We start from the raw sequence: 27247 nt of genomic DNA on the forward strand, positions 1-27247 counted from the left end.
TAATAGGAAATAACCATCCAATCAGAAAAAATGTACTGTATACGTTTACAAGAGAACTTCACGGAAAAGTGCGAGGTATGAGGCTAACTGAAATGTGATACCTGTATTATACTGATTTGTAATTATGTTTGTTGATTGGTTGGTCTCTACGGGAATGAAAGTCATACCTTTTCGTAAAAGCCAAGTCATATTGTTCAAATATTATTTCACAATTTTGCCATCTCGTACAAATTATTACGAGTTGTCAGGCAATTATGTTAGAATTCATGTTAAAGTGGACTAACATCTTCTGTTCAGTACCACTTCTAAGCCTCCTATACCTAATGTTATCAAATTATATTTAACTTGACTTTTACATTTTCTGACAAAAATGTGAGAGGCCATAATGTGTTCTAACTGGTTTTCTGGGTGTTGCTTAATGGTTTCAATCATGTTCTGGGTTGTGTTTCCCAAAAGCATTGTTAGCCAACTATGGTTGCAAGTCCCATCATTACTCGTATGGCTTCTATCAGAGAACATGGCTTATGTCTATGTTAACGCACAAGTGAATTTTGTATCGATTTTTGAGGAAGGCAAATGTGCTCAAGTGCTTCGGGGGAACCCCAGAGTCTGAGGTAAAGGGAAACCCCATTATTGCAGTGCAATGTATCCGTCGCTTTTACATAGTGCATGCAGCTTTCGTGTCTTCAGCAGCTTTTGCAAATTAAACAGCTTTCTGGACAGTGTGTAAATGAGCTATTATACTTTGACATTTATCCAATCTGAGCAGAAATTATTACTCCACCCCTGCGTAATGTCATTAAAGACAGCTCTATGTTGTTGAACCAATATGGTTCGAATGATGATCTGTGACATAGTTACTACAGTTTCAGAAAACAGTCTTGACCAGCTCCAATGTTGTATAGTACTAAGGTGGTTACGCAGTGAGTTACATAGTTCTACAGGAAATTCATCCCTGAGTGGTAGGTTAGTGGCTGATAACAGGTTTAGATCAGAAGAGCTCACACTCAATTCTCTAGGCAATTCTGGTGCCTATATATGTTTCGGGTCTTTCCTTCAATGTAAGTGTATAGGGTTTTTCAATTTACCAGTAAAGTATGCCATAAGTTTGATTGCTTAAAACAGATGCACGATTTGATTACACTGAAAAAATATAAAAATTTTAACCTAAAAAATTTGCTTCATGTGGAATTATCTAAATGAACTGAAATAAATATTTTTTTAACATCACAGAATCAATCTGATTATAGAAGCTTACAACAAAGCAAATTTTAAGGGTCAGTTCAGGTAGAAATAGCTCTTTAAGATCACACTGCATTTTTTTTATGAACTAGTAATAGTGATGATTGCCTTAGCTACTAAATGTTATTTCAACTTTAAGATGATCAAAATGCTGTTTCTCTTATTTCTTTCAAAAAATCCATATTGTACAGAGTCTTTAATGAGTCATGCATCTCCGTGTAGTGTGTCTTTAATCTTGACATGTCTGCCATATGGAGAAAGACATCTTCACAGGAAGAAATTAGTGGTTATGAAATGTCTTCTAAAGTTGTTTCTCAAACCAAGCCATCACATAATGTGTAATCACTTTAATCAGCTGTGATTACAAAAATAATGCACTCTTGTGTTGAGCTAGATGTATTTTCCATGTTTCTTGTGGATGCAAATCCATAAAAATGACTATAACATTCAGTATTATGGGAGTATCCCCCTATAGGGCAATAATGTGTGTTTATGGAGTCCACAGACAGATGTACTGCAAGCAGACATACACTAGACAGAGGTGTCACTGTCCAAAACTCCAAAGAATTAAGTTTTCCACCGCTAATGTCTAAACACATCTAGGATGGAGCTGAAGCAAAATATTGCGGGAAAAGTGGTGTGAACTTTAAGAAGATGTTTTTTTTTTTTATGTAGTACACAGTCTGGGCTGACCTGAGTAGACAGTGTTTGACAGATATGTGTGAATGGTGGTGAGGTCCAAAGGAATGCTGCGTCAGACAAGCAAGCTGTTTCTTTTCACCTAGTAGTGCTTTAAACTGTTCCTGCGTACACAGTCCAGGGCCATCTGTGTAAACTTTCGCACTGCACTGGACAAGCACCACGATACACTCCGAACCAAACTTCTACCACGAAGAACACACAACTCTCAGTAGGAGAAACCGGGTCTCTATTTTCAAGAAATAACAAAAGACAGCTCCTTAAACTGAGTCTCTTTTTTTTTCAACTATATATCAGGGAAACAGAAGAACACACCCTGTTTTCTCTGTGGTCCTTTTCAGCTTATCTTCCAATAAACAGTTGGAGCCCCGGAGAATGAGTATGTTTAAGAAAGCTCTCAGCCTACAATAACATGGCCTTCTCACACTTTTTTTGTCATGTCTCTGCTGGGACAACATACGTCAGGTGAATAAATGATAAAATTTACTGTGCTCTTTTCTGTTAAGGCCTATTCACACCAAGAGACATGCAACCAAGTGACACAATTTGCCAATGGGAAATTTGGGGCAAAATTATTTTTTGGGCAATGTAAGCAAATGTTTTATACTTGAAAGTGAAAAGCTTTCCATTTGAACGATATAGAGCATCTCATTTAGCCATCTCTTAAAACATGGAACTCGACCGGGGCAAAGCGTGCTGGGGAATGGGAGGTCCATGGGGGGTTACCCAGCGGAGCGGCTCGTATTGGAATCCCCAAATCAACCCCAGTGCTAACCGATGCCGCCTCAAACCTGTAGGTAAAAGGACCGCTGCAGGGAGCCGCTGGGGTGGCTTTCCCTCTGAGGAAGGAAAGTCACGACCACAGTGTTGCATTAGTCATGCCTTCACAGTGAAAACATGACCCATCCACGAACGCTGTTTCTGCGTGGGCAGCACCCAAGCATGTGAGGCAGCGATCATGGCCATCGGAAGTGGAGAGGTAAGGACTGCAACCAGGAAATATAAACAAACGAACATCTTTAAAAAAACGCTTTCCGTGAGTGCCACTCTTTTAGAAGGAAATATACTCTTTTAGACTGCTGAAGCGCCCAGGGTCACCCACTGGTGCCCGAGGGGGAGAAGCCACTGTAATGTGCCGTAAATCCAACAGCTTTATGCAGAGGTGAATGGATCGACGGAGGATTTCAGCTCGCTGAACACACCTGCTCTGCTCCGAAGAAAAAATATGAATGAGTGGTTGCGAGCCAGCTCCTTTTATACCCGTATGTCCGGGGGAGTGGCATGTAAATTCATTGGCCTTTCCTCAAAGATCAGAGGTGTTTGGGGCTCCCAAGTGCAACCCCTAGTGTCACTACATCAACACAACTGATTTGCTATAGCTAGTAAACAGTGTTTTAACAAACATTCAGTAGACTTTCAGTAGCCTGTAAATAGATCTCAATTAATGACCTACTTACATTACTGTTGAGAACATCAGTTCATTAAAAGGTCATTAATAAAGATTAAGGCTGCCCCCTGATAGTCGACCAAAGGTTAGTCGATGAGAAGAGTCTTGGTCAACAAAGTTTTGATTGGTCGGTTGGTCACAGAAAAAACTCTATTAAACTCTAGTATTACCGCTGGTTGGACGCTAGGTGGTTCTATGGGATATTTTCGTTAAGCAGGTTTATGGTTGAGCCTACACAATAAAGCACAACACCTTGATTTCAAACTTAGAACTTTATTTTTTATTTATTTTTAACTCAAAATTCAAATGAAACTGGAAAAAAAATAAGTGCAATTAAAATGTGTTTTGTTCATCTTTTTGAAAGATGGTTTTACAACAATTGTTAAAATCTCTCTGGCAAAGAACTTCATCCGTGCTTTCTCTACCAGTCAGGTATTTCGTTATCCGGGAAAATACATCATGTATGTGAAAAAAAAAATTTTTATTCCCTCGTTCACGATATATATATATATATCTATACGCTACGTAAAGAGACCTTGTCCCAACAGAACGATTCGTAGCATTTATGTATTATTGTTTTTGGACAGCTAAAAATTAACATCAGAGAAATGCATCCTCTGACTTATTGTCGTGTGGCAATAAAATGATTCGACAGTTGCCCCAAACATTGCAAATGTACAGTTCTATCTTTCTAATTGGTCATTTGCACTCAGAAAACACATTACAACCCAGCAGACAATGATTGACAGTGGTTGAGAAACCCTGATTTAGCCAAATTTGAATCTGTTTGATTTCTCCATGTGAGTGTGTTGGTGCAGATAACTGGTAAGACTGTTCCTACCACGTTTGGTGATCTCACTGTATGAAATATTTGGAATCATATGGCAATTTTCCACTGCATGTTACGGTTTGACTCGCCTCAACTCTACTCGCTTTACGTTTCTGAGCTTGCATTTCGATTGCAGTTTAGTGTCACCTCAAAGTGGGATTATAGGCTGATCGTCACAGTTGCACCGCTGTGATATCATCTTAAACACTACCCAAACTGACCAAAACAATAACATGACTGCTAGCTGTTAGCTACTTGCTCATTGTGATGCATAAAGCAGTTGTTGCATGGTGATTTTACACAAGTGTAACATGTGTTGTTTTAGAAATAAGCTTCCAGTAGCTGGTCAACTAAATAAAGTGAAGCTTTCAAGCAGAGTATAGAGTTAACATAACAAAACATACCATCCTCCATCGTGGATCAACACCAGTCCAGGGCACTCTCCCTCCCATTGCTCGCCGGTTTAGATAGCGTCCATTTGGTCGAACCACTTCCACTTTGATGGTTCTGTAGTCACTTTTAAGTTTTTTTTTTTTAAGTAGGTCCGGTGGTAGCCATGTGTGGCCAACAGCTGATACACTTCTTGAGAGACTTTTTTTTTGCTCATTGCTAACGAGTGGACCGTCTGCACCTCGTTTATTGACCACGGTGTGGCTTTGCACACAGCCATTTCTTTTTTCACAATTCAAAAGTCACGTGAACAAATTATACTGTTATCGCTGTTGCTAACATTAAAACTAGCGGGTTGATGTCGCATGTCGGAAATCCAGTGATGCTGGTAGTGACGATTCTCACTGACCAATCAGTAATCTGCAAGATTTTGATGCCACATTTACTATCCGCTCGGCTCACTTGGAACCTGGACTCAGGTGGTGCTAAAAAAAGTATCAAGTATCAGGTAGTATCCACAATGGAAAACCCCAAAAAAGCGAGCAGAGTCGAGTTGAACCATGCAGTGGAAAAGCCCCAATAGAAACTCTACTGAGTCTCATTAATGACCTTAAAATGGTCTGAGCCCTCAACAGCCAGACTCTATGCACAGAACCCAAGCATTCAAACAGTATGTCACTGTGTTTCTCCAGCAGACCAGCACATCCGATTTGGTCTAGGGAGTTTTCTGCCCGCTTAACATTTCTATGTTAAAGGAGTAATTTCACAAAATAATTTTACCAAAAAATACAGTTATTATTCATAACCCCCATTTTTTCAAACCCATTCAACTTTCTTCCTTCCATGGAGTGCATTTTTGTAGAATATCCTGTCCACTTTGTTCCATACAGTAAAAGTGAATGGGGATTGGGGCTGTGAAACTCCAAAATGACTAAATGCTAAAATTTCTTTCTTCCGTGGAAACACAAAAGGCCTTCTTGCCCATATTATTAAAGTGAATATGAATTAGGACTGTCACGTTCCAAAATGGAAAAAATTAAGTAAAAAACAATCCCAACCATAATTACCAGAATCAATTGCCACACACAGATATCAATCTCATGTTTCATGTGAGAAATACAACTAGCCAACATCAGAATTTTTATGTAATCACAAGTAGCTGCTTTGGACATGACAATTATGATATGATACTTATATATAAACACATACATGTGGATATTCCATAACACTCTAAATCTCCGTAGCCAGATGGCTGCCAAACGTGCTTTCACTTATGGATCAGAAACCTAATTTGAAGGTTGGGCGCAGAACAAACCAGGAGAAAAGCTGGTGGGGCAATTGTTAGACAGGCATCATTTCAGACATTTCCTTGATTGTTTAAACATGCGCGTCTACCAGTGTACTAAAATATTCTCGGGTTATAGTCAGAGGGGGCAGCTCCTTCAATTGCATCTCTTCAATTCAACTATAAATATCTGCAGAATGGAATATGAATGACATCATCAGCATCTGATTTAACATTGGCTTGCCCAAAAGAGTTGGGTTAGGGCTCGAATGTACCAGTAACTTTTATTTATTTTTCCCTAACTGGAAAAACAATCACAAGCATGATGAACAGAGTAAAAATGGAGGTCATTTGGATGACGTCAGGCCTGCTGGGCCTAATGATGGCAATTACTGTGGTCACTTCCTATGCTGAATTGAGTCAAGCAATGCTGTGGAGCAGGAATGCTGTATTGGCTGGAGCAATAAGACAAGCCAAAAAGTGGGCGGCTTTTGTTCTGTTCTGAAAAGCCTCATAAACTCGAGTTTTAGTACCTCACAACTCTAATTATACCTGCCATGTCCCTATAAGGGAGTATGGGAAGTACTAAGAACATGGACATTCAGATTGATCACACCTTGAATTCGGTCACAGCAGGTCAAATGTTTTACTGCTGAAATTGGTCTTTGCCTACCGAAATTAGAAGCACTGGACCTTCAGTTGAAGCTAGAATTGTTAAATGTATGGGCATGTCTAAGCTCCATTTTCCGGGTGGAATATCCATGAAGGTACCAAAAGCAAATTGTATTTTTAGTTGTAAATGATACAATGCAGTAAACAGGAATGCATATATAATTAACTCTAACCTCTAAGCCAAACCTCAACCCTAAACCTAACCGTCAATGAACTAAATATTACATTTTAGAATGAAAATGCAGACTCTGAATCAAGCTCACAATTGTTTATGTGAATGTGATTACTTTCTGGTTCCCACAGGACTAGAACCCATGTTTTAGTGGTTGTTTGCCAAATGCGCTACATGGATATACTGTATGGGAGTGTTGCTGTTAGTGTTGCTGCTACTCTGTGTTCCGAGGTGTGAAAGACACGGGCCAAATGCATTTGGGTGCAGTCTTGGGTGGGAAGACACTGCCAATACGGCCTCTATAAGCTGCAACGTGTGCTGGAGATGAGTGCCGTTAAAACTTAAGCTCTACTTGAAATGCCTGTTTGCCATTTAGCTTCGTTGCCATGTCCAATATACACTACAAGATTTCCTCTGTAGTTGTTAATACAGTAGTCAGTTTAAAAATATCCAAATTTAAATATAAAAAAATTTTCATGATATATTTTACTGTTATAGTCATTCAAGCCGATGCTACCGAAAGCTGATGTGTTTATTATGCTCTTCATGTGCTCTCTGAGGAAACAATCATGCTGAAGTTGTCCTCAGTGCTCATTGTCAACATCAAATAAAATCAACAGGTTCAGAAATGATAAATTCTGCCTGAAACAGCTGCCTGAAAAATCTTAGCAGTCAACAAGAAAAGTAACCAAAGACCAGGCTAGAAGGGTTGAGGTGCATAGTTGGGACTTAACAATTCAGTTTTAGTTCTGTTTATGATCCTTTCAGCTCGGTAAACTTGCAAATGAGCAAACTGCTTATTGCACCACAGACAATCATTCAATGATTTAACAAACACAGCCATGATCCAACAAAACTCTCTATACAAACCAGACATCTTTAATCAAGTGTGTGGTTGAGTGACACCATGTTGGACAAGACCAATTGCAGGCTAGACCTGCCAAGTCCAGCAGTGAGCAGTATAGACAAGCATATACACGGACAAATGTTTGGAATAATGTACAGATTTAGCTGTTTCGGAAGGAAATTGGTACTTTAATTCACCAAAGTGGCATTCAACTGATCACAAAGTACAGTCAGGACATTACTGATGTAATCAATTTTCGGTCAAAATTGGCAAAAAAGAAACAACTTTCTCTAGAAACTCATCAGTCAATAATTGTTTTGAGGAATGAAGGCTATAAAATGCTTGAAATTGCACAAAAAAAAAAAAAACTGAAGATTTCATATAAAGGTGTACACTAAAGTCTTCAAAGACAAAGGACAACTGGCTCTAACAAGGACAGAAAGAGATGTGGAAGACCAGATGTACAACTAAACAAGAGGATAGGAACATCAGAGTCTCTAGTTTGAGAAATAGATGCCTCACATGTCCTCAGCTGACAGCTTCATTGAATAATACCCGCTCAACACCGGTTTCATGTACAACAGTAAAGAGAAGACACAGGGGTGCAGCCTTATGGGAAGAATTGCAAAGAAAAACACTTTTGAAAGAGAAAAAAATAGAAAAGAGTGGGCAGAGAAACACAGACTTTGGACAACAGATAACAGGAAAAGAGTGTTATGGATCTTAATCCCATTGATCTTTTGTGGGATCAGCTAGACTGTAAGGTGCGTGAGAAGTGCCCGACAAGACAGTCGGCAGTATGGCAAGTGCTACAGGAAGTGTGGGGTGAAATGTCACCTGAGTATCTGGACAAACTTGACAGCTAGAATGCCAAAGATCTGCAAAGCTGTCATTGCTGCAGTGGAGGATTTTTTGATGGGAACTCTTTGAAGTAGTTTAAGAAGTTCTGAACATTTCTTTTCCAAATTGTAATAGTAGTTTGTCATGTTATTAATGTCCTGACTATACATTGTGCTCAGTTTAATGCAACTTTGGTGAATAAAAGTAGCTTCTTTTCATAAGAGCAAAATCTGTACATTATTCCAAACTTTTGGCCGCCAGTGTATGTTCTGTTTTATAATGTATGATTTACTTGGATTCGGAAGTTATATATCTTATGCTGCCATCCAGCCTATATATTTCATCATGAATGGGACTAGAGGTCTAGCGTGGGTGGATATTGAGAATTGTGATTGTTCCCCCACAGGCATTCCAGTAGAGATGACATAAAGAGTCACAGTCTGGAACATTCAGTCTTAAAACATTCTAGGATACACAGGCTGGAGGACGGGTTTACAGACTGTGGTGATGTCATGCCACAACTGCCAGAAGTTTCCTGTGCTGCTCTTTGCCTTTCTGTCTCTCTTTCTTTTTTCTTTATATTTTGTCCCTTGTGTTAAATGTAGCAGAAACCGTTGCCTGCGTCATCAGTTGCCAGTAACTGTTAATGACAGTAGCTTACTTACTGTGTGTAAAGGTACACAAAACCTTAAATCAGCATTTGGCGATTGAGAAATCCATTTAGAGCTATTCTAATATGCTGCACTCCTTAAATTTGGAATTTTTGAGAACGGTATGTGTCGGTAGTTTAAAGTCAAAACTTGACACAATTTTTTTCCAAATAGACTGTCCTGGGCTGCCAGTCAAATAAAGTCAATTTTATTTGTATAGCGCCTTTCACAACACATCGTTTCAAAGAAGCTTTAAGATCAGATATTAACAGAACATAAATCTATAATGTCTATGAGTCATCATAGTGTAATTAGATAAAATAAGATTGTGATTTGTGTTTAAAAATAAGTAATTAAATAATAATTGTATTTATAACCCAGTGAGCAAGCTGAAGGCGACTGTGGCAAGGAACACAAAACTCCATAAGATGTTGATTAATGGAGAAAAATAACCTTGGGAGAAACCAGACTCACTGTGGGGGCCAGTTCCCCTCTGGCTAACATCAGGAATATAATGTCAATATTACTTATGTATAGTTCAAGTCATGGTTTAAAATTATTAAACCAAGTATGTGTTAAGGGACAGTGATTAAACAAATATTTTGTATGAACTGTAAGATTGTCATGTTCATTGGTGTCTTTTGTCTTCGTGCTCTTATTTTGAAGTTCAGTTTAGTCCTTGTTTCCTGTTTCCTGTTTGGTTTCTGTCATGTTCATTGGTTTCCTTTGTTGTTGTGCTCTTATGTTGAAGTTTACTTTAGCCCCTGTTTCCTGGTTCCTGTTTCCTGTTTGGTTTTTGGTAGTCCTTTGTAGTTCGTTATTATGATTGGTGTTCCCTTGATTATTTCTTCCAGGCGTCCCTCATTCCCTTGTTAATTTGCCTTTGGTTTCTGTTAATCACCTTGTTATCTTGTTTGAGTTCTGTTCTTTCATTGGCCCCTTTTCCCATGTTTGTGTATTTAAACCCTGGTTTTTTGTTCAGTCCTTGTCGATCGTTGTTTGATGTTGTCCTGGCGTGTGCTTCTCTTCCTTGTGCCCTGTTCGTGTCTACCCTGGTCAGCTTACTTAGTTTATGTTTCTTTTCCCCATCGTGGGTTGTTCATTTGTTGTTTTCGTGCTCTAATAAACTCAAACTGCGTTTGGATCCGCATCTCCTTGTCTGCCTTGTTAATTGTTCATAACAGAACGATCGACCAACTATGGATCCAGCAGTTATACGGGCCAACTGCCGGTTGCTCAACCTCAAACAAGAGGGCCGCCCTGTTGAAGACCACATCAGCGACTTCCTCGCGCTGGCGAAATTCACAGACTTCCCGGACTCAGCCCTGGTGGTCTTCTTCAGGGACACTTTACACGGTTCGCTCAGGGAGCGTTTGCCGCCGGCAACGCTTGGTTGGACTCTCCACGACTTCCTGGAGGCGACCTTACTGGTCTGCGGCTCACCCTACACCGTGGTCTTCACCGAGGAGGATTCCACCTCTCCTCCCACTGTGGTTACTCCCCAGTCGTCCTTGGCGCTTCCTGTCGCGCCAGCCCCACCTGTCAGCGAGCCCGTCCCCACGCCAGTCGCCTTCCAAGAGCCAGCGCGGCCCACTGCGTCTGCCCGGAGGAGGGAGAGAAGACGGGCTTCCGCCTCCCGGCCCGCGCCAGCCCGGTCTCGCGAGCCAGAGCCCACGCATATCACGGTGAGCGAGCTAAAGCCCACGCATGTCACTGTGAGCGAGCCTGAGCCCTCGACCGTCCCCGAGCCAGTGCCTGTAGCCTCAGGCGTCAGTGAGCCAGTGCCGTTAGCCTCAAGCGTCAATGAGCCAGGGCCTGTAGCCTCAAGCGTCAATGAGCCAGCGCCTGTAGCCTCGACCGTCCCTGAGCCAGCGCCTGTAGCCTCGACCGTCCCTGAGCCAGCGCCTGTAGCCTCGACCGTCCCTGAGCCAGCGCCTGTAGCCTCGACCGTCCCTGAGCCAGCGCCTGTAGCCTCGACCGTCCCTGAGCCAGCGCCTGTAGCCTCGACCGTCCCTGAGCCAGCGCCTGTAGCCTCGACCGTCCCTGAGCCAGCGCCTGAAGCCTCGACCGTCCAAGAGCCAGCGCCAGTAGCCGTGACCGTCCAAGAGCCAGCGCCAGTAGCCGTGACCGTCCAAGAGCCAGCGCCAGTGGCCGTGACCGTCCAAGAGCCAGCGCCAGTAGCCGTGACCGTCCAAGAGCCAGCGCCAGTGGTCGTGCCCATCCTAGAGCCAGCACCTCTCGAGCCTTCCAGGGCTCCTCCTCCCGAGTCTTCCAGGGCTCCGCCTCCCAAGTCTCTCGAGCCTTCTAGGGCTCCTCCTCCCGAGCTTTCCAGAGCTCCGCCTTCCGAGTTTCCCGAGCTTTCCAGAGCTCCGCCTTCCGAGTTTCCCGAGCTTTCCAGAGCTCCGCCTTCCGAGTTTCCCGAGCTTTCCAGAGCTCCGCCTCCCGAGCTTTCCAGAGCTCCGCCTCCCGAGCTTTCCAGAGCTCCGCCTCCCGAGCTTTCCAGAGCTCCGCCCTCCGAGCCTCCTAGGGCTCCGCCCCTCAAGCCTCTCGAGCCTCCTAGGGCTCCGCCCCTCAAGCCTCTCGAGCCTCCCAGGGCTCCGCCTCTCAAGTCTCTCGAGTCTTCCAGGGCTCCGTCTCTCAAGCCTCCCGAGCTTTCCAGAGCTCCGCCCTCCGAGCTTCCCAGAGCTCCGCCTCTCAAGCCTCTCAAGCCTCCCAGGGCTCCGCCTCTCAAGCCTCTCGAACCTCCCAGAGCTCCGCCTCCCAAGACCCTCGAGCCTTCCAGGGCTCCGCCCCTCAAGTCTCTCGAGTCTTCCAGGGCTCCGCCCCTCAAGTCTCTCGAGTCTTCCAGGGCTCCGCCCCTCAAGTCTCTCGAGTCTTCCAGGGCTCCGCCCCTCAAGTCTCTCGAGTCTTCCAGGGCTCCGCCCCTCAAGTCTCTCGAGTCTTCCAGGGCTCCGTCTCTCAAACCTCCCAAGCTTTCCAGAGCTCCGCCCCTGAGCTTCCCAGAGCTCCGCCTCTCAAGCCTTCCAGGGCTCCGCCCCTCAAGCCTGCCAGGGCTCTGCCCCTCAAGCCTCTCGAGCCTGCCAGGGCTCCGCCTCTCGAGCCTCCCAGGGCTCCGCCTCTCGAACCTCTCGAGCCTTCCAGGGCTCCGCCTCTCGAGCCTTCCAGGACTCCGCCCCCCGAGTCTCCTACGGCTCCGCCCCCAGAGCCTCTCGAGCCTCCTGCAGCTCCGCCTACGGGGCCTCCTTCAGCTCCGCCTACGGGGCCTCCTGTGGCTCCGCCCCCAGAGCCTCCTACGGCTCCGCCTCCAGAGCCTCCTATTGCTCCGCCTCTCGATCCACTCAAGCCTTCGACGGCTCCGCCCTCAGAGCTTCCCGAGCCTCCTAGGGCTCTTCTCCCGAGCCTCCCTGCGGCTCCGCCTCCAAAGCCTCCTGCGGCTCCGCCTCCTGAGCCTTCCTCAGCTCCGTCCCCGGAGCCTTCCAGGCCTCCGCCTCTAGAACTGCCTACGGCGCCACCGCCCTCGGCTCCACCTCCTAGGCCTCCCTCAGCTCCGCCTCCAGAGCCTCCCTCAGCCCCGCCTCCTGAGCCTCCCTCAGCTCCGCCTCCTGAGCCCCCAGAGCCTCCCTCAGCTCCGCCTCCTGAGCTCCCAGAGCCTCCCCCAGCTCTGCCTCCTGCTCCTCCAGAGCTTTCCATGGGTCCGCCCCCCTTGGCTCCGCCTCCTGAGCCTCCAGAACCTCCCACAGCTTCGTCTCCAGAGCCCCTCTCAGCTCCGCCTCCGGGACCTGCCCCTGTCCTGAGGTTGCCTCCCAGGCCTCCTGGACCTGTCCCTGTCCGATGGCCACCTCCCAGGTCCCCTGAACCGGCCCTTGCCTTGTGGCCAGCTCCCAGGCCATCCAAACCGGCCTCTGTCCTGTGGCCACCTCCCAGGCCCCCCGAACCGGCCCCTGCTCTGCAGCCATCTCCCAGTCCACCTAAACCCGCCCCTACCCGGTGGAAGCTTCCCAGGCCACCCGACCTGGTTCCCAGCACACACCCCCAGAGACTGCTAATCTGCCCTCTCGCCCTCCTTTGTCTCTCTCCGTGTCCCTTGTGCCCCCCTTGGCCTGCCTGTCCGCCCCTCGTTGCTCCCTGGACTGCCTGCCTGCCCCTCGTCGCCCCCCGGACTGCCGGTCTGCCTCTCGTTGCCCCCTGGACTGCCTGTCTGCCCTTTGTGCCCCCTGTCATTTGTCAGTTGTTCTTCCTGTTTTTTTTGTTTTGGATCGTCTGGAATCCGATCCTTTGAGGGGGGGTTCTGTCATGTTCATTGGTGTCTTTTGTCTTCGTGCTCTTATTTTGAAGTTCAGTTTAGTCCTTGTTTCCTGTTTGGTTTCTGTCATGTTCATTGGTTTCCTTTGTTGTTGTGCTCTTATGTTGAAGTTTAGTTTAGCCCCTGTTTCCTGGTTCCTGTTTCCTGTTTGGTTTTTGGTAGTCCTTTGTAGTTTGTTATTATGATTGGTGTTCCCTTGATTATTTCTTCCAGGCGTCCCTCATTCCCTTGTTAATTTGCCTTTGGTTTCTGTTAATCACCTTGTTATCTTGTTTGAGTTCTGTTCTTTCATTGGCCCCTTTTCCCATGTTTGTGTATTTAAACCCTGGTTTTTTGTTCAGTCCTTGTCGATCGTTGTTTGATGTTGTCCTGGCGTGTGCTTCTCTTCCTTGTGCCCTGTTCGTGTCTACCCTGGTCAGCTTACTTGGTTTATGTTTCTTTTCCCCATCGTGGGTTGTTCATTTGTTGTTTTCTGCTCTAATAAACTCAAACTGCGTTTGGATCCGCATCTCCTTGTCTGCCTCGTTAATTGTTCATAACAAAGATTAATGACCAATATCTTTGAATTCTATCCTGGATTAACAGCAGAAGTTCACATAGATGCAATTGTCCATGTTAATTGGCTGATGAAGACTTTTGTTGGCATTTGATAGTCTATGTATTCCATTATAAGAGTGTAGTCCATCAATAGATGGATGCTGCGTTTCTCAAAAGCATCGCAAGCTTAAGTTGATCATAGAGAGCACTGGCGCCAATGGTTTCTACGATCGACTTACTGTTAGGGATGGGCAAAAGAACTCAAGGACTCGGGTACTCAAGACATGGCAGCAATGATCGACCATGAAAACGCTGATCGATAGTGATCACAAATGATGTGACTTTTCACTTAATTCGAAATTCAGTCACAAATACCTGATAACTAAACACAAACGTGTCAAAGAGGGAGCTTATTTTTAATTTTGAGTTTGATTAAATTGTGTCTTTGAGGGGTACATTGATTATCAGAGACGTCTCATGGCAAACAAACTGATAGGATGCTGCAATGCTACCGTTACAATAATCAAAACATTGTAACTGGACTTTAAAGGATTCAGATCTCTTTTTTGTTCATTTTAGTTGTAAGATATCGGCTCACTTTTCATTCACACAGTTATTTTTTTGAACCCATTCAACTTAAATATTATTATCATTTGTAAACAAATGATAATAATATACTATAATAGTAATATATCTCAATCATCCTGCATGTGTCTGTTTGTAGGAAAGTTCACAGTAGTTTAATTCACTTCTTATTCAAATTCTGTTAAAATGCACCTCCAGTGCCGTTCTAAATGCATATTATAAGTGAACCGAACTATTGAGCATCTACATCTGAGGTGTTGTTCGTGAGTAGCGCTCAAATATTGCGCACCGCGTGAAGGCTAAAAATAGCTGTGGGTGTGTGTGTAAACAGTGCAGCGCCATTCACTGACACGCCTGAGCTGTGTGTGCATTTTATTATTTACTTATTAAACACAGCCTTTTGCGATTCACAGAGCTATTGCACGTCTTCAAGCGGCTTTGAAATGCACGAGTCATATGAACTACTTTAATTGTGTCTTAATGGTTATTTATTGTCATTTTTGGAGCTTGACAGTAACGAACATGACTAACACACAGTATCGGATTTGGTTGGTGCTCATCGGACCTATACCCCATCTGGCTAAAAGCTTCAGTATCGGAGCCGATACCGATCCAGGTATCGGATCGGTGCATCCCTGGTTACGCTTCTGAACCAACCTTCCTTTTCGGCTTGCGTTGCAAAGTATATACCCATCCAACCACCTAGCTCCATTCCAGTAAGAAACATCCACTTTTTATGATCTAATCAATTTCCAATTGTTAAAATCAAGTCTCGTTTAATATCCTATTTCGCTCTAATCTATACATTATAGAAGTAAATGGGTTGCAAATGGCATTTTGTGTTGAATTATCAGGCAGCAAATAATCTGTTTTATGGTGTCAGCACTAGGGCTGGGATAAACGATTATTTTTTAAATGATTAATCTAGCGATTTATTTTTTCGATGCATCGATTAATCTAACGATTAATTTTTTCCAGTCCGATTCGATTTCGATTCGATTAATCGACTTGTGACAACACCGGTAATACCGGTTTCATCGGGGGTGGGGGTGTATAAAATGTTTAAAAAAAATTGCCGGGAGTTTGATTGACTGGCGATCTGATCAATCAATCATAATACGCCATTTTTGTCCGACAAAGTAGTCAGGAGAGAGAAGATTAACGTCGGTGGATTTGAATTTGAATAATGGATTGTAGGCTACTGTACTGACATCTTTCTGCGGTTAAAACAACAGTCCTTCTGATGTAGGCTACATTCATGTTTAGCATATTTGATGCTATAAATTAACCAAGGAAAAGATGATCGGTTCACGAGCAGCTTGAACTGAGGCAATCTGTCACGACACATTAAAGAGCCACAAAATAGTAGGCCTATTTATGGTTTCATTTTCTTTGAATGACCAAATTTGAAAGTTGAGACTTTATTAAATGTTACCTGCTTGGTCCTGTCTGTCAGCGCGTTGTCAGTGACCTCTATGTATTTTTCACGACATTCATAGCTATAAGCGCATTATTAATAGCTATAAGCGAAAACTTTAGGTGTCGACAGCGTATTATAGCCTACTCCAACATCGAGTGCAAAGTGGGGAGTTGAAAAAAAACTTACGGTGCTCTGTCATCTGCAGCTGCTGGTGCACTGTCGTGGTGCTAGAATGGAAGGCCATCTCCATTTTGCAAAGACGACATATCACGGAATTGTTTCCTTTTAAATTAAAGAATTCCCATACTTTAGAGGAACGAGTGCATGCCGCCTTGCACTTCTGATACTCTGAGGAGCCACTCGTGTTACTACTACTCGCCGGCGCCGCCATCTTTGTTTTGGGTCCGACGAATCGACGCGCATATTTTGCGTCGACGTATTTTTTGCGTCGACGTCATCGCCCTAGTCAGCACCCAGGATGTGTGCGCTTTGTCCACAACTGAATAATGCAAAGTCTGTATTTATAAAATAGGTCTTATGCCAGGTCACCCACTACTTGATTATCAAAGATCTTAAAAGGAATATTTCAACCAAAATTAGGGTTGCCAGCTGTCCTGTATTAGCCTTGACACTCCTTATTTTGGCTAAAATGAAGACATTCCGTAAGGGACGCCTATTATCCTGTATTTAAGCGGTTGGACAGAGAAACATCCTGTATTTAAGGCATCATGTCTTATATTGAAGCTGCAAAATGCTCAAGGGGGACACCACCCAGCTCCAAGGTTTGAGGGGGACCACATGGTTTGACGTCAAAGCACTTAAGCGTTCCACAAATCTTATGGACTACTTTTATAGTGCTTTGTTGGCCTTTATTGAAGTTGACAGCCCTTGGTCACTGAATTATTTCATTGTATGGGAAGTAGCATGGTAAACATTCTTCAAAATATGTTTTTCCCCAGAAGAAAGAAAGTCATATGGGTTTCAAATAACATAAAGTTGAGTAAAGGATGACAGAACAGTGAAATACCAAAAGAACAGGAACATTTAGTAACAGAGGAATAGTTCAAATCAAGAAAGTACTGAAGGCGGCAAAACGTTTTGCTAGAAAGCAAGAGTAGGGAAAAGAAGAACATCCCTGGCTACTCTTTTTTTTTTGTACAATGACAAGGTATAAGGAAAGATCACTTTTGGAAGGTGACAAGGCTCATTGCTTCACATAACTGAAACTCTTTACAAAGTCTTTAAGTGTGAAACAGTAGATTGACTCCTTAAAAAACACCACTTCAGCTGTGTTTATACAGAACTCCAGATGTTATAAACATTACTACCTCGGGAGATATACATATTCACACGAAATGTGCACCTTTGCCATACATTTGTGTGAAGTAGCAGTCGAAGAATACTCATGTGGCATATGGCTGCACTTAGAGGTTTTGGGTTTGACATGTTTTAACCAGTGACCTTTCTAAGAAGATCCTTTTTAGATGAGAATTCTATTTAGTGAAACTTATAAAGTTTTGTGAGTATTTTTTTCTGCAGTTGGAACCAAATTTAATTCTATATTCTCACAGAATGTCCTTGGATTTTATCTACAGACAAAATTAAGATTGCTTAACTTTTTTCCCAGATGATCCACGTTACACAGGATTGTTTTTAAAATACTTTACATTTTTCCAAGGAATAAATTGCATCACTCTGTCCCAGAACTGGGTTGATAAATGCCTTTGTTTAGTTGCCTTGTATATGTAAATGTAGCTCTACAACTGTCAAGAATAAAGATTGCCGCAGTCATGTTGCTTGGAAATGAAACTGTTAGGGTCATATTTTTTCCCTCTGAATAGGCTTCTTGAGCACTTAACAGAGTAACTGTAGGCTATATTGCTGTACAGTAACAAAAATGGGCACAGTCAACTGTTTGCAAAATATTTGAATGAATTTAAATGTTTACCATCACAATCTAATTATAGCATGACCAAATGGAACTCAGAAAATAACAGCAAACTTTAAAACCACCTGCCTAATATTGAGTAGGTCCCCCTCATGCCATGCAAACAGCACCAGCCTTCATCTCAGAAAAGCATTCTTCTCACCACAATTGTAAAGAGTGGTTATCTGAGTTACTGTAGACTTTGACAGTTCAAACGAGTCTGGCCATTCTCTGTTGATCTCTCTCATCAACAAGACATTTCCATCTGCAGAACTGCCACTCACTCTATGTTTTTTGTTTTTCGCACCATTCTGAGCAGTGCATTGCATAAAATCATGCAGATACGGGTCAAGAGCTTCAGTTAATGTTCACATCAACCATCAAAATGGGGAAAAAAAATTATCTCAGTGATTTGGACCATGGCATGCTTGTTGAGGTCAAACGGGCTGGTTTGAGTATTTCTGTAACAGCTGATCTCCTGGGATTTTCACACACAACAGTCTCTAGAATTTACTCAGAATGGTGCCAAAAACAAAAAGTGAGGGGCAGTTCTGTGGATGGAAATGCCTTGTTGATGAGAGAGGACAACAGAGAATGGCCAGAATGACTGACAAAGTCAGATCACTGCTCTGTACAATTGTAATGAGCAGAATAACATATTCAGAATGCTGTTCTGAGAGGCGGGATGGCGCTGTTTTGGTGGCACGAGAATGAACATACAGTATATTTCATATATGTGTTCTGCCTATATTTCCATATCCAGTGTCTGTATGGATTTTAGTGACCTAGAGAATAGTGCAGAAATTTAAACATTTAGTATCGTTTTGTTTAAATTCTACAACTTTATCCTAAATCTGTTGCCAGGCTTAAACAGGAAAAGCATCCCTAATATTCTCTGTGCTCTGACTTTTGGTCCTCACTGTATTCCAAAGACAAATATTCCCACATAACACGTCTGGGTGGGAAAAAAGGTCTACCTGCCGTCCCTCACATCCCAGCAAAAAGCAAGGTATTTTAATTCACCATATGGAAACACTTGATTTAATGAATGACTTTCATTATCATAACTGATGTTCATTCATATAGAAATATCATGAACATTCACTTATAATATTTCATAAATAGGCTATAGATATTTCAATGCACAAGATCCAAGGAAAAAATAGCTTTTCAATACTTTTTATTAATGTTAGATCACACGAGTTCACAGCTCTCAAAACATAATTTTGGAAGACTGTATAGACTTTCCGTCTACTGACTCACATCTATAGTGTGAGGAAAATATTTTGTGATGTCATTACATTCGCGCGCTTAGAGAGTTTGGATTATTACAAGTGTTCAACTTGCAATAATGCCAGATCAATGTAAATGCTAGACAGCAGAGCGCACATTTCCAGTCTAACGGATTCTTTACCTGCTAGAATATCCTTTTTTCTCTCCATGCTCTGGGAATAATGAACAATGAACATCAGCATCAAAGAGAGAAAATAACAGCACTGCGGGCGCTCCATCGCTGCTCCCGCTGAAATCCTTTGAGACCGCGTGAACCAAGAATTCGAAGTTTTTGTAGCTCTACTGGTCAGCGCGCGGTGAGTCCGTTATTAAAAAAACAAACAAAAAATACACACGGTAGAAAGTCGTGGATCAATTAGGTAAGGTCTCCTAGATATTAGTTGTGACGTGGTCGGTATTCCCCCAAGAACAAGCTGACTGCTGATGGTGCCCTCGATCTACCCCAGACAGGAGTAACATAAGTAAGTGTGCGTGCGTGTGTGTGTGCGTGCGTACGCGTGTGTGTGCGTGCGTGCGTGTGTGTGTGTGTGTGTGTGTGTCACACGTGTGATTTAACAAGTGCAGCTGTGTTTGAGCGCACCCCTCAGCTGTCTTTTCTCCAGATGTATATGAGCTCAAATAATGTACCCTGTACATTTACACCCATAGAAACTAATTGCTCAGCTTGCCATTAAGAAAAAAAAATATGAATATAATTGTGTTTCTAATGTTCCAAATTAACAAATTGTGGAATAATGCACTAAACAAAAGTCTCAACACAAAGATAGTAAAACCCTAAAAATCTACATTGACAGGCAAAGGTTGACAAAGTCCACAAATCCATTACTTTAGAGAAAGTACAGATACTTCTGGTCGAATATTACTCCCTCACAATTTACTTTTGATACTTATGTCAACACATTGTTTAATTATTGATGCATTGTTGTATGTAATACAATAACTTATGCCTCTGAAGCTACCTACAGCTTTAGGAATTGTTACAAAACCTACAGAAATGAAACAACTGAATTGGCAAAAAAGACAATAAGCATCTTAATTTTTCATTTAACACTCCTACCAACCCCCACAAAAGCAGCATGGTAGTGTTCTTACACAGATATGGCAGTGTGCACATCTATGTGTGTACATTCATCCACATTTGAATCAAGTGGACAGTGACATTGCTGTAAATACAGCCATGACCACTAGGACTAGAAAAGACTGTTTATGAAGCGTTTCATACCTCATGATAACGGCTCTCTCTGGCTCAGCGGCAGCACCAATGCAGATGTTAATGTTCCGTTATGATTTTGTTAAAGGTTTAATAGATAGGCAAATCGTTATCATTTAGACCGTGTGGGTGTTTGTAACTATAGTAATTATGCAAGGTAACAAAAACAAACAAACAAACAACTAAAAAATGATAAAAGTTAAAAGATATTAACTTATTTAACTCTTAAGCTAATTTACATTTGAATTCACGCTTTTGCATGCTAACTAATGTCATTGTCGAACCTTATGCGTTAGCGGTGTATCCACAAGGCTATGGCAACTTCGCAGGCAAATCCATAAAAAATTATTTGTCCAACCATACTTCATACTGAAACTTTAGCTCTAAAGCACAGATAATTTCAAGCTTTCACAAGAAATTAAACGTTTACATACCTCAATATGCTTCCACAGTTTGGACAGCGAGTTTTTGAAGGCTGTGATATGGTTTGTTTTAGGCGAACAATGCAAACATTTCAAACAAAACAAATCTTTAACATTTTCAGAAAACTAGAACATATTTTCTAAGAATGGCCATGGGTGTGCACACTGCGCCAAGGAACTGCCATCTTCCATTTTGCCAACTGATCAGTGTTCAAAAAATGTTGGGAAATCATTGAACTTTACTACACGTGACCCTACAAGAGTGATTATTGTCACCTGCAAAAAAACAATCACATTTTAGAGAAGAAAAAAAATCTTCCACTGATTTTCAAAGCTGCTACATAGTAACGACTCTCTCCTCGAGGACCTTGATAGAAATGTATTGGAGTGAAAAGTACGATATTTGGCTTTCAAATGTAGTGAAGTTAAAGTCACAAGTTTCCAAAAAAAATAATACTCAAGTAAAGTACAGATAATCAAAAAGTGTTCTTAAGTACAGTACTCAAGTAAATGTATTTTGTTACTGTCCATCTCTGTTGACAGGACACTGAACCAAGAAGCCAAACACAATGAATAGACAAACACAATGTGCTTAAGCTAACAACACACAAACAGTTATAATCTTTCATGTGTTTATTGAACACATCTCAATAAACATTCACTGTGCTTTAGAAAAAGTATGTGAACCCTTGGATTTAATAACTGGCCGATCCTCCTTTGGCAGCAATCACCTCAACCAAGCATTTCTGGTAGCTGCAGATTAGACCTGCACAATGTTCAGAAGGAATTTTGGACCATTCTTCCTTCAGCTTAGCCATACTCTTAGGATGTCTGGTGTGAATGTGACGTGTTATGTGAGGTCACTCCACAACATCTCTATTGGGTTAAGGTCTGGGCTCTGACTGGGCCACTCCAAAAGAAGAATTTTCTTTTTTGAAGCCGTTCTGTAGTGGGTTTACTTCAAAATTTTGGGTAATTGTCTTGCTGCATCACCCAACTTCTACTGAGCTTCAGCTGGCACACAGCCACTCTGACATTATCCTGTAGGATATCTTGAGAAACTTTGGAATTAATTTTACCCTCAATGATGGGCAAGAGGTCCAGGCCCCAAAGCAGCAGAACCTATCTGCTCCAGGGGCACTGTATCATGGCTGACCCTGCACTCTGACCCCAGCTTACCTGGGATATGTGAAAAATAAATAATTTCACCATGTATATGCAGAAATGTATGTATAATGTGTGACAATTGATCAATTTATTTTTTTATTTACTGTACGTAGTGCTGCCATGGAGTGTTATGGTGGTCTTTGGCAAACTTCAGGCATGCAGAATTTTTTTGTTGGGAAGCAGTGGCTTCCTTCGTGGTGTCCTGCCATGGACACCATGCCTGTTTCATTTTTTCCATATAGTAGACTCATGAACAGATATGTGATTGTGGATGGTTAGTAAGACGCTAGAATTTACAATGAAATACATTTGCAAAAGTGGCGCAACTGGTTTTAATTAGAGATCCTTAAACTGACGTTTAAAAGTGGAGAATTTAGGACTTTTTTTACCATATTATCTTATATTATATTCATTTACACCCACAGTTAGAAATAACTGCTAAGCTTGACAGATAATCGATAAAGAGATTTTATGTCTAGGGTTTAGGTTGGGTTTTGTTAGTAGTAGGGTCATTACGGTATATATATATATATATATATATATATATATATATATATATATATATATATATATATGTAGCACGGAGGAGGGTGGGGCCGGGCGGAATGCTTGGAACCCAATCGGCCTGATGAGGCGAGTGAGGGATAAAGGCCAGTTCTCGCCTCCTCATTTCCATTTTTTTATTGTAATTTATTGTAAAGTTGTAGTTTATGGTTATGATAAGTCTATAGAAATACTAATTATCTTAATTTGCACTGGCATACACATGCATTAACCACTTAATTATTGCTATACTTAATAATTTCATTCTTCACCCTTCAAACACATAAACTGAGCTTCGTTTACTACACCACAAGGATTTAGCACAAAACTTTACAATACATGAAAAATAGTAATCATCCTGTGCCATACATAAACTCATAAACCTGTATAGTTGGACCTTAACCATTCTATATGCATTGTATTGTGGCATATGGTGTTATTTCACCCAGCTTTATAATGAGGTAATTTGGTTTAAATCCATAACTCTTAATAGCCACTGTTTGATGTCACTGTGGACAACTTATTCCCATTCATTCTTTTTTACAAGATTCTAAGTCTCACTCATGCATATAGTTATGAGCAATACTAACCCTCAAAACACAGGGTCAACAAAGGTTCACAGTTCTCAGTGGGCCATTAACTATGTATCATTACATACTTTGTCACAGATGGAAAATGTTTCAGTCTTAAAGATAAATAATGGTCTAAATGATAAATTATGGTAGAAATGTCTTCTCAATACATCCAATTACATGTCACAACTTTGTTAGACAGTCAGCTTTGTTTGTTGTGTTGTGGGGGATGGAAACTTTCAGAGGCTGACAGCTGAAATCACTTGTGTATTATACTGTGAGACAATTAGCCTTGCATTCATCTGGTACATCTGTTCTTGGTTAGTCAGGTGAGAGACAGTATAGATGTGAGCATGCATGTGCAAATTGCAGGCATTGTCTGTGGGCAGTGAAATATATGAGAGTGGTTTACAGCATTATTAAGAGATCAAAGACTTTAGAGTGAAGAAGCAGAGTTGGTTTACAAATATTGATTGCTTGAAGCAGCAGAACATACTGTTAATAAATCAGAAAAAAATAACACTGTGCTCCTTTGAAAAATGAAAATGAACAAGTCAATTTACAATTATTAAGTAAAGTCATACCAATTGTATTTGGATTGCGCTTTTCTCAATATATTGATTTAAAGCAGCTTAACAGAATAGAGTGCCTTACAGTGCCTTACAAATCCTTCCAATTAGCAAGCCAAGAAAGACAGTGGCAAGGAAGAAACGTCCAATGATGTTTAGGCAGATGAGGAAGGAAACATTGAAATGATATTTAAGTTAGGAAGAATGTACTAGACATGGTGATAAGGCATTTATTTTGTAATAATGACAGACAGTCTGCACATTATCTAGCTGTTTACATGCCTACCAAATAAAGAAATAAATACATTAATGGACATGAAATATTGATTTGTTTTTAAATCATTTTAATGTGAGAATAAAGAGACTATGGAGTACTTTAAGAGGCATGGACTAACATAGTGTAGGAAACTGGAAAGAACAATGGTCAAATAAATAATTTAGCAGTCATTATATAAAAATGTCTTACTGTATATGTCACAACTGACCAATCAGAATAAAATATTTCAGAGAGAACTGTAAAGCTGAGTATCGGTATAATATAATTAAGCTAATTACCAGGGAACACGTAGAAGAATGACAGAGGACCTAATACAGGGCCTTGTGGGACTCCATAATTCACATGAGTCATTTTGACAGATCTTCATTTACACAAACAAAGTTATAGCAGTTTACAGGAAGGATATAAACCAGGCTATCACCTGTCCACAAATCCCATCATAATTATCTCCAATCAGCTCAAATATAAAGAGTCTGACTGTGTGTTTTAGTGGTAATTAATTTGCAACTTGTATAAGAAGTCCCAGGTTCTAATGCAACTTTATATTTTAATAAACAAATATTGAATCCGCACCTCAGTGGAAGTATACAGTATCTGAAGTGGAAACACATTTGTTTGCTTTATTTTTCCAACACAAACACCTTTTAGTTCATAAATTACTATTATGTCAAATAAATAATTTCTGATAACAGAATCTAAGATTTAAAGTAATATGTGCCTTAATAACATTAACTTCTGCCAAAATATTACTGAATCCTAGAAACATGAGACACTACATGAGATTTCAAGAAGACAACATATTTTTATTATTAATAATAATAATAATAATAATAAGACAGAGGCAATTTGCTCTAAGTGTAAATAGTGTTAGACAGATATTAGTTGCACCCCTAATTAAATACTAACAGGGCTTCACTGCAGGGTTTATTTAGAGTCCCAAAGACACCAACCTATCACTGTGAGGAAATCAACCTTTACATTCATTTTATTTCTTATTATAAGTAGTATTAAAGAAAAATATTACACGAAACAGGATGAGGAAATCTGGGTCAAAAGGAGGATTAGAACCCAGGTCATCTGCATAGAAAAACCACACTTAGAACTATGCTTATCACACTAAGCCACTAGAGAAACACTCAAGGAGTGCTAGTAGCCGCACTGTGTGGCAGGTATTTACACTTAGTGCAAATAGACACTCCATGATAATAATAATGTTATTTTATTGATATGAATGACATTTTTAATATACTCCATCATTAATATGATGATATGTGTGCGTAAAAATCAGAGATGGGACCAAGTCACACATGTGCAAGTCTCAAGTAAGTCTCAAGTCTTAACCTTCAAGTCTCAAGTAAGTCCCAAGTATTTTTTTCTTGGGCAAGTCAAGTCAAGTCAAGTCACAGGCTATGTCAAGTCCAAGTCAAGTCACCTTATTATTGTAATTTTACCTGCAGAATCTGATCATAATAAAGTGAAAAGACAAGATATAAGTAACTGTCAGTAAATTACAATACTCATGTTCAGTAAAATACATCATGGAATCAAACAAAATTGTAACTTCATAAAATTATTTATTTTTCACTTCTGTCAACAGTGTTTGAAATGTTTTAAATTTTCAACATTGAGTCCATAAAACAAATAACAGCTTAACATCCAACAGACTCTCTCAAACACAGTTACGTACATTAAACTTTGTTACATTTCTCCTCTCTCTCTCACACACACTCTCTCACACACACACTCTCTCTCTCACACACTCTCTCTAACACACACTCTCTCTCACACACACACTCTCTCTCCCACACTCACTCACTCACTCACTCACTCACTCTCGCGCTCACACACACACACTCACTCTCGCGCTCTCACACTCCCACACCCACACTCACTCACTCACTCACACAGATCCATAAGCCTATTTTTGCAATGTCTGTGAGTGGGAAACGTTGAGGTACCAGCGCGCGTGAACGTCATGGCAACGTACAAAACAAAGTACCTCACGCGGGAAACACTTAACGTAAATGCGCGTAACTAACGTAAATCAAGCAGGCTAGTATGCAGCATAAGCCACGAAGTGTTGGCGAAATAAAAAATTAATGGACAGATTTTTTTTTTCAAGAAAACTTCTTGCACAAAATAAATTCAAGCACTTTCAAGGACCTGTATCTACAGTATGTATGTTTATTTTCAAGAACTTTCCAGGGCCTTGAATTTTATTTTTCAGATTCACAAACTTTCAAGGATTTCAAGGACCCGTGGGAACCCTGCTATTATTACATTAGCTAACTACCAACTAACCAGATAAAATTAAAAAATTGACAAGCACTTACTGGGCAGAATGGCTCTTCAAATGGCGGACGAAATTGGAGGTTGTCGTCTGGCTGTCCGCGATCTTAACGTTGCATGTCTTGCAAAGCGCTGTTCGTCTTTTGCCATCTTGATAATAATTTTTGAAGCCGAAAGCGATGACCCTCGGTAACGTTACCCCTCCGGCTGACATGCTGATGTGTTATCTGATCTAAGTGGGCGTGGTGTGCGTAAGGTAGGAGAGGGCATGGCTGATGATAGCCTATAGTGTCGTGATCCAGTCATGACAAAACTATTCTCAGCCTGCGCTCCAGCTGGATCAATTTTATTTTTTTAAATAATTTATATATTTTATATTCAAACTGAAAACATGATGTGATTAACACTCAAGTCATTCAAGTCTTCGTGTCTCAAGTCAAGTCCCGAGTCTTTAACTTCCAAGTCCGAGTCAAGTCTCAAGTATTTTATTTTTTGTCAAGTCAAGTCACAAGTCATAAAAATAGCGACTCGAGTCGACTCGAGTCCAAGTCACCAAGTCACAAGTCCCCATGTCTGGTAAAAATCACAGACAAAAGCATCATAACAGAATGCGCACAAGCAAGAACTTGACGAGAGAGGGATCCCTTCTAGACAAGACCGTGAATCGGGTGCTAAATGAGCGCAGTTAGTGCGTGCAAAAAACGGGCGCTTATAGCGCAATTCTTTCTTAGTGAATCCACACCTCTGTGTTAGAAATCTGTTTTATCATTCTATAATTGTAGTGTTTTGTAGTATGAGGCACAGAACCAGGGTAATTCCTTCGAGGCTTTTATTCAACAACACTTATCCAACAAGTCTTATTACACTCCATCCACTGATTCTTATTCTTTCTCAGTCGCACTTCAACACTTAAGCATTACACTGCCACCTTGTGGTTAACTATGAACACCACATTCCCCTCTTACTTGAAAGATTCTTCATGTGACAGATGAGTGTTCAGAACCAAATCTTTTGTTTAAGTAACAAAATCACCTAACCTTACTGTGTACTGTTATTAACT

At 41.3% G+C, this 27247-nt stretch overlaps 1 protein-coding gene across 2 annotated transcripts in view; it reads right to left on the reverse strand.

Annotated features, from left to right (window-relative positions):
• The window catches only part of LOC127634286 (procollagen-lysine,2-oxoglutarate 5-dioxygenase 2-like), a 97064-nt gene extending 77432 nt beyond the window's left edge, over positions 1-19632 (reverse strand). The window contains exon 1 of one of the 2 annotated variants that reach the window (XM_052113776.1): positions 19260-19632. In XM_052113776.1, the coding sequence (XP_051969736.1) occupies positions 19260-19356 (97 nt within the window). In that variant the 5' untranslated portion in view covers positions 19357-19632. The remainder of the gene's footprint in view (positions 1-19259) is intronic. The other variant, XM_052113774.1, reaches the window with a different exon arrangement.
• Between the last annotated feature and the right edge of the window lie 7615 nt (positions 19633-27247).

This window comes from Xyrauchen texanus, chromosome 41, assembly GCF_025860055.1.
Source record: "Xyrauchen texanus isolate HMW12.3.18 chromosome 41, RBS_HiC_50CHRs, whole genome shotgun sequence".
Taxonomy (NCBI): Eukaryota; Metazoa; Chordata; class Actinopteri; order Cypriniformes; family Catostomidae; genus Xyrauchen; species Xyrauchen texanus.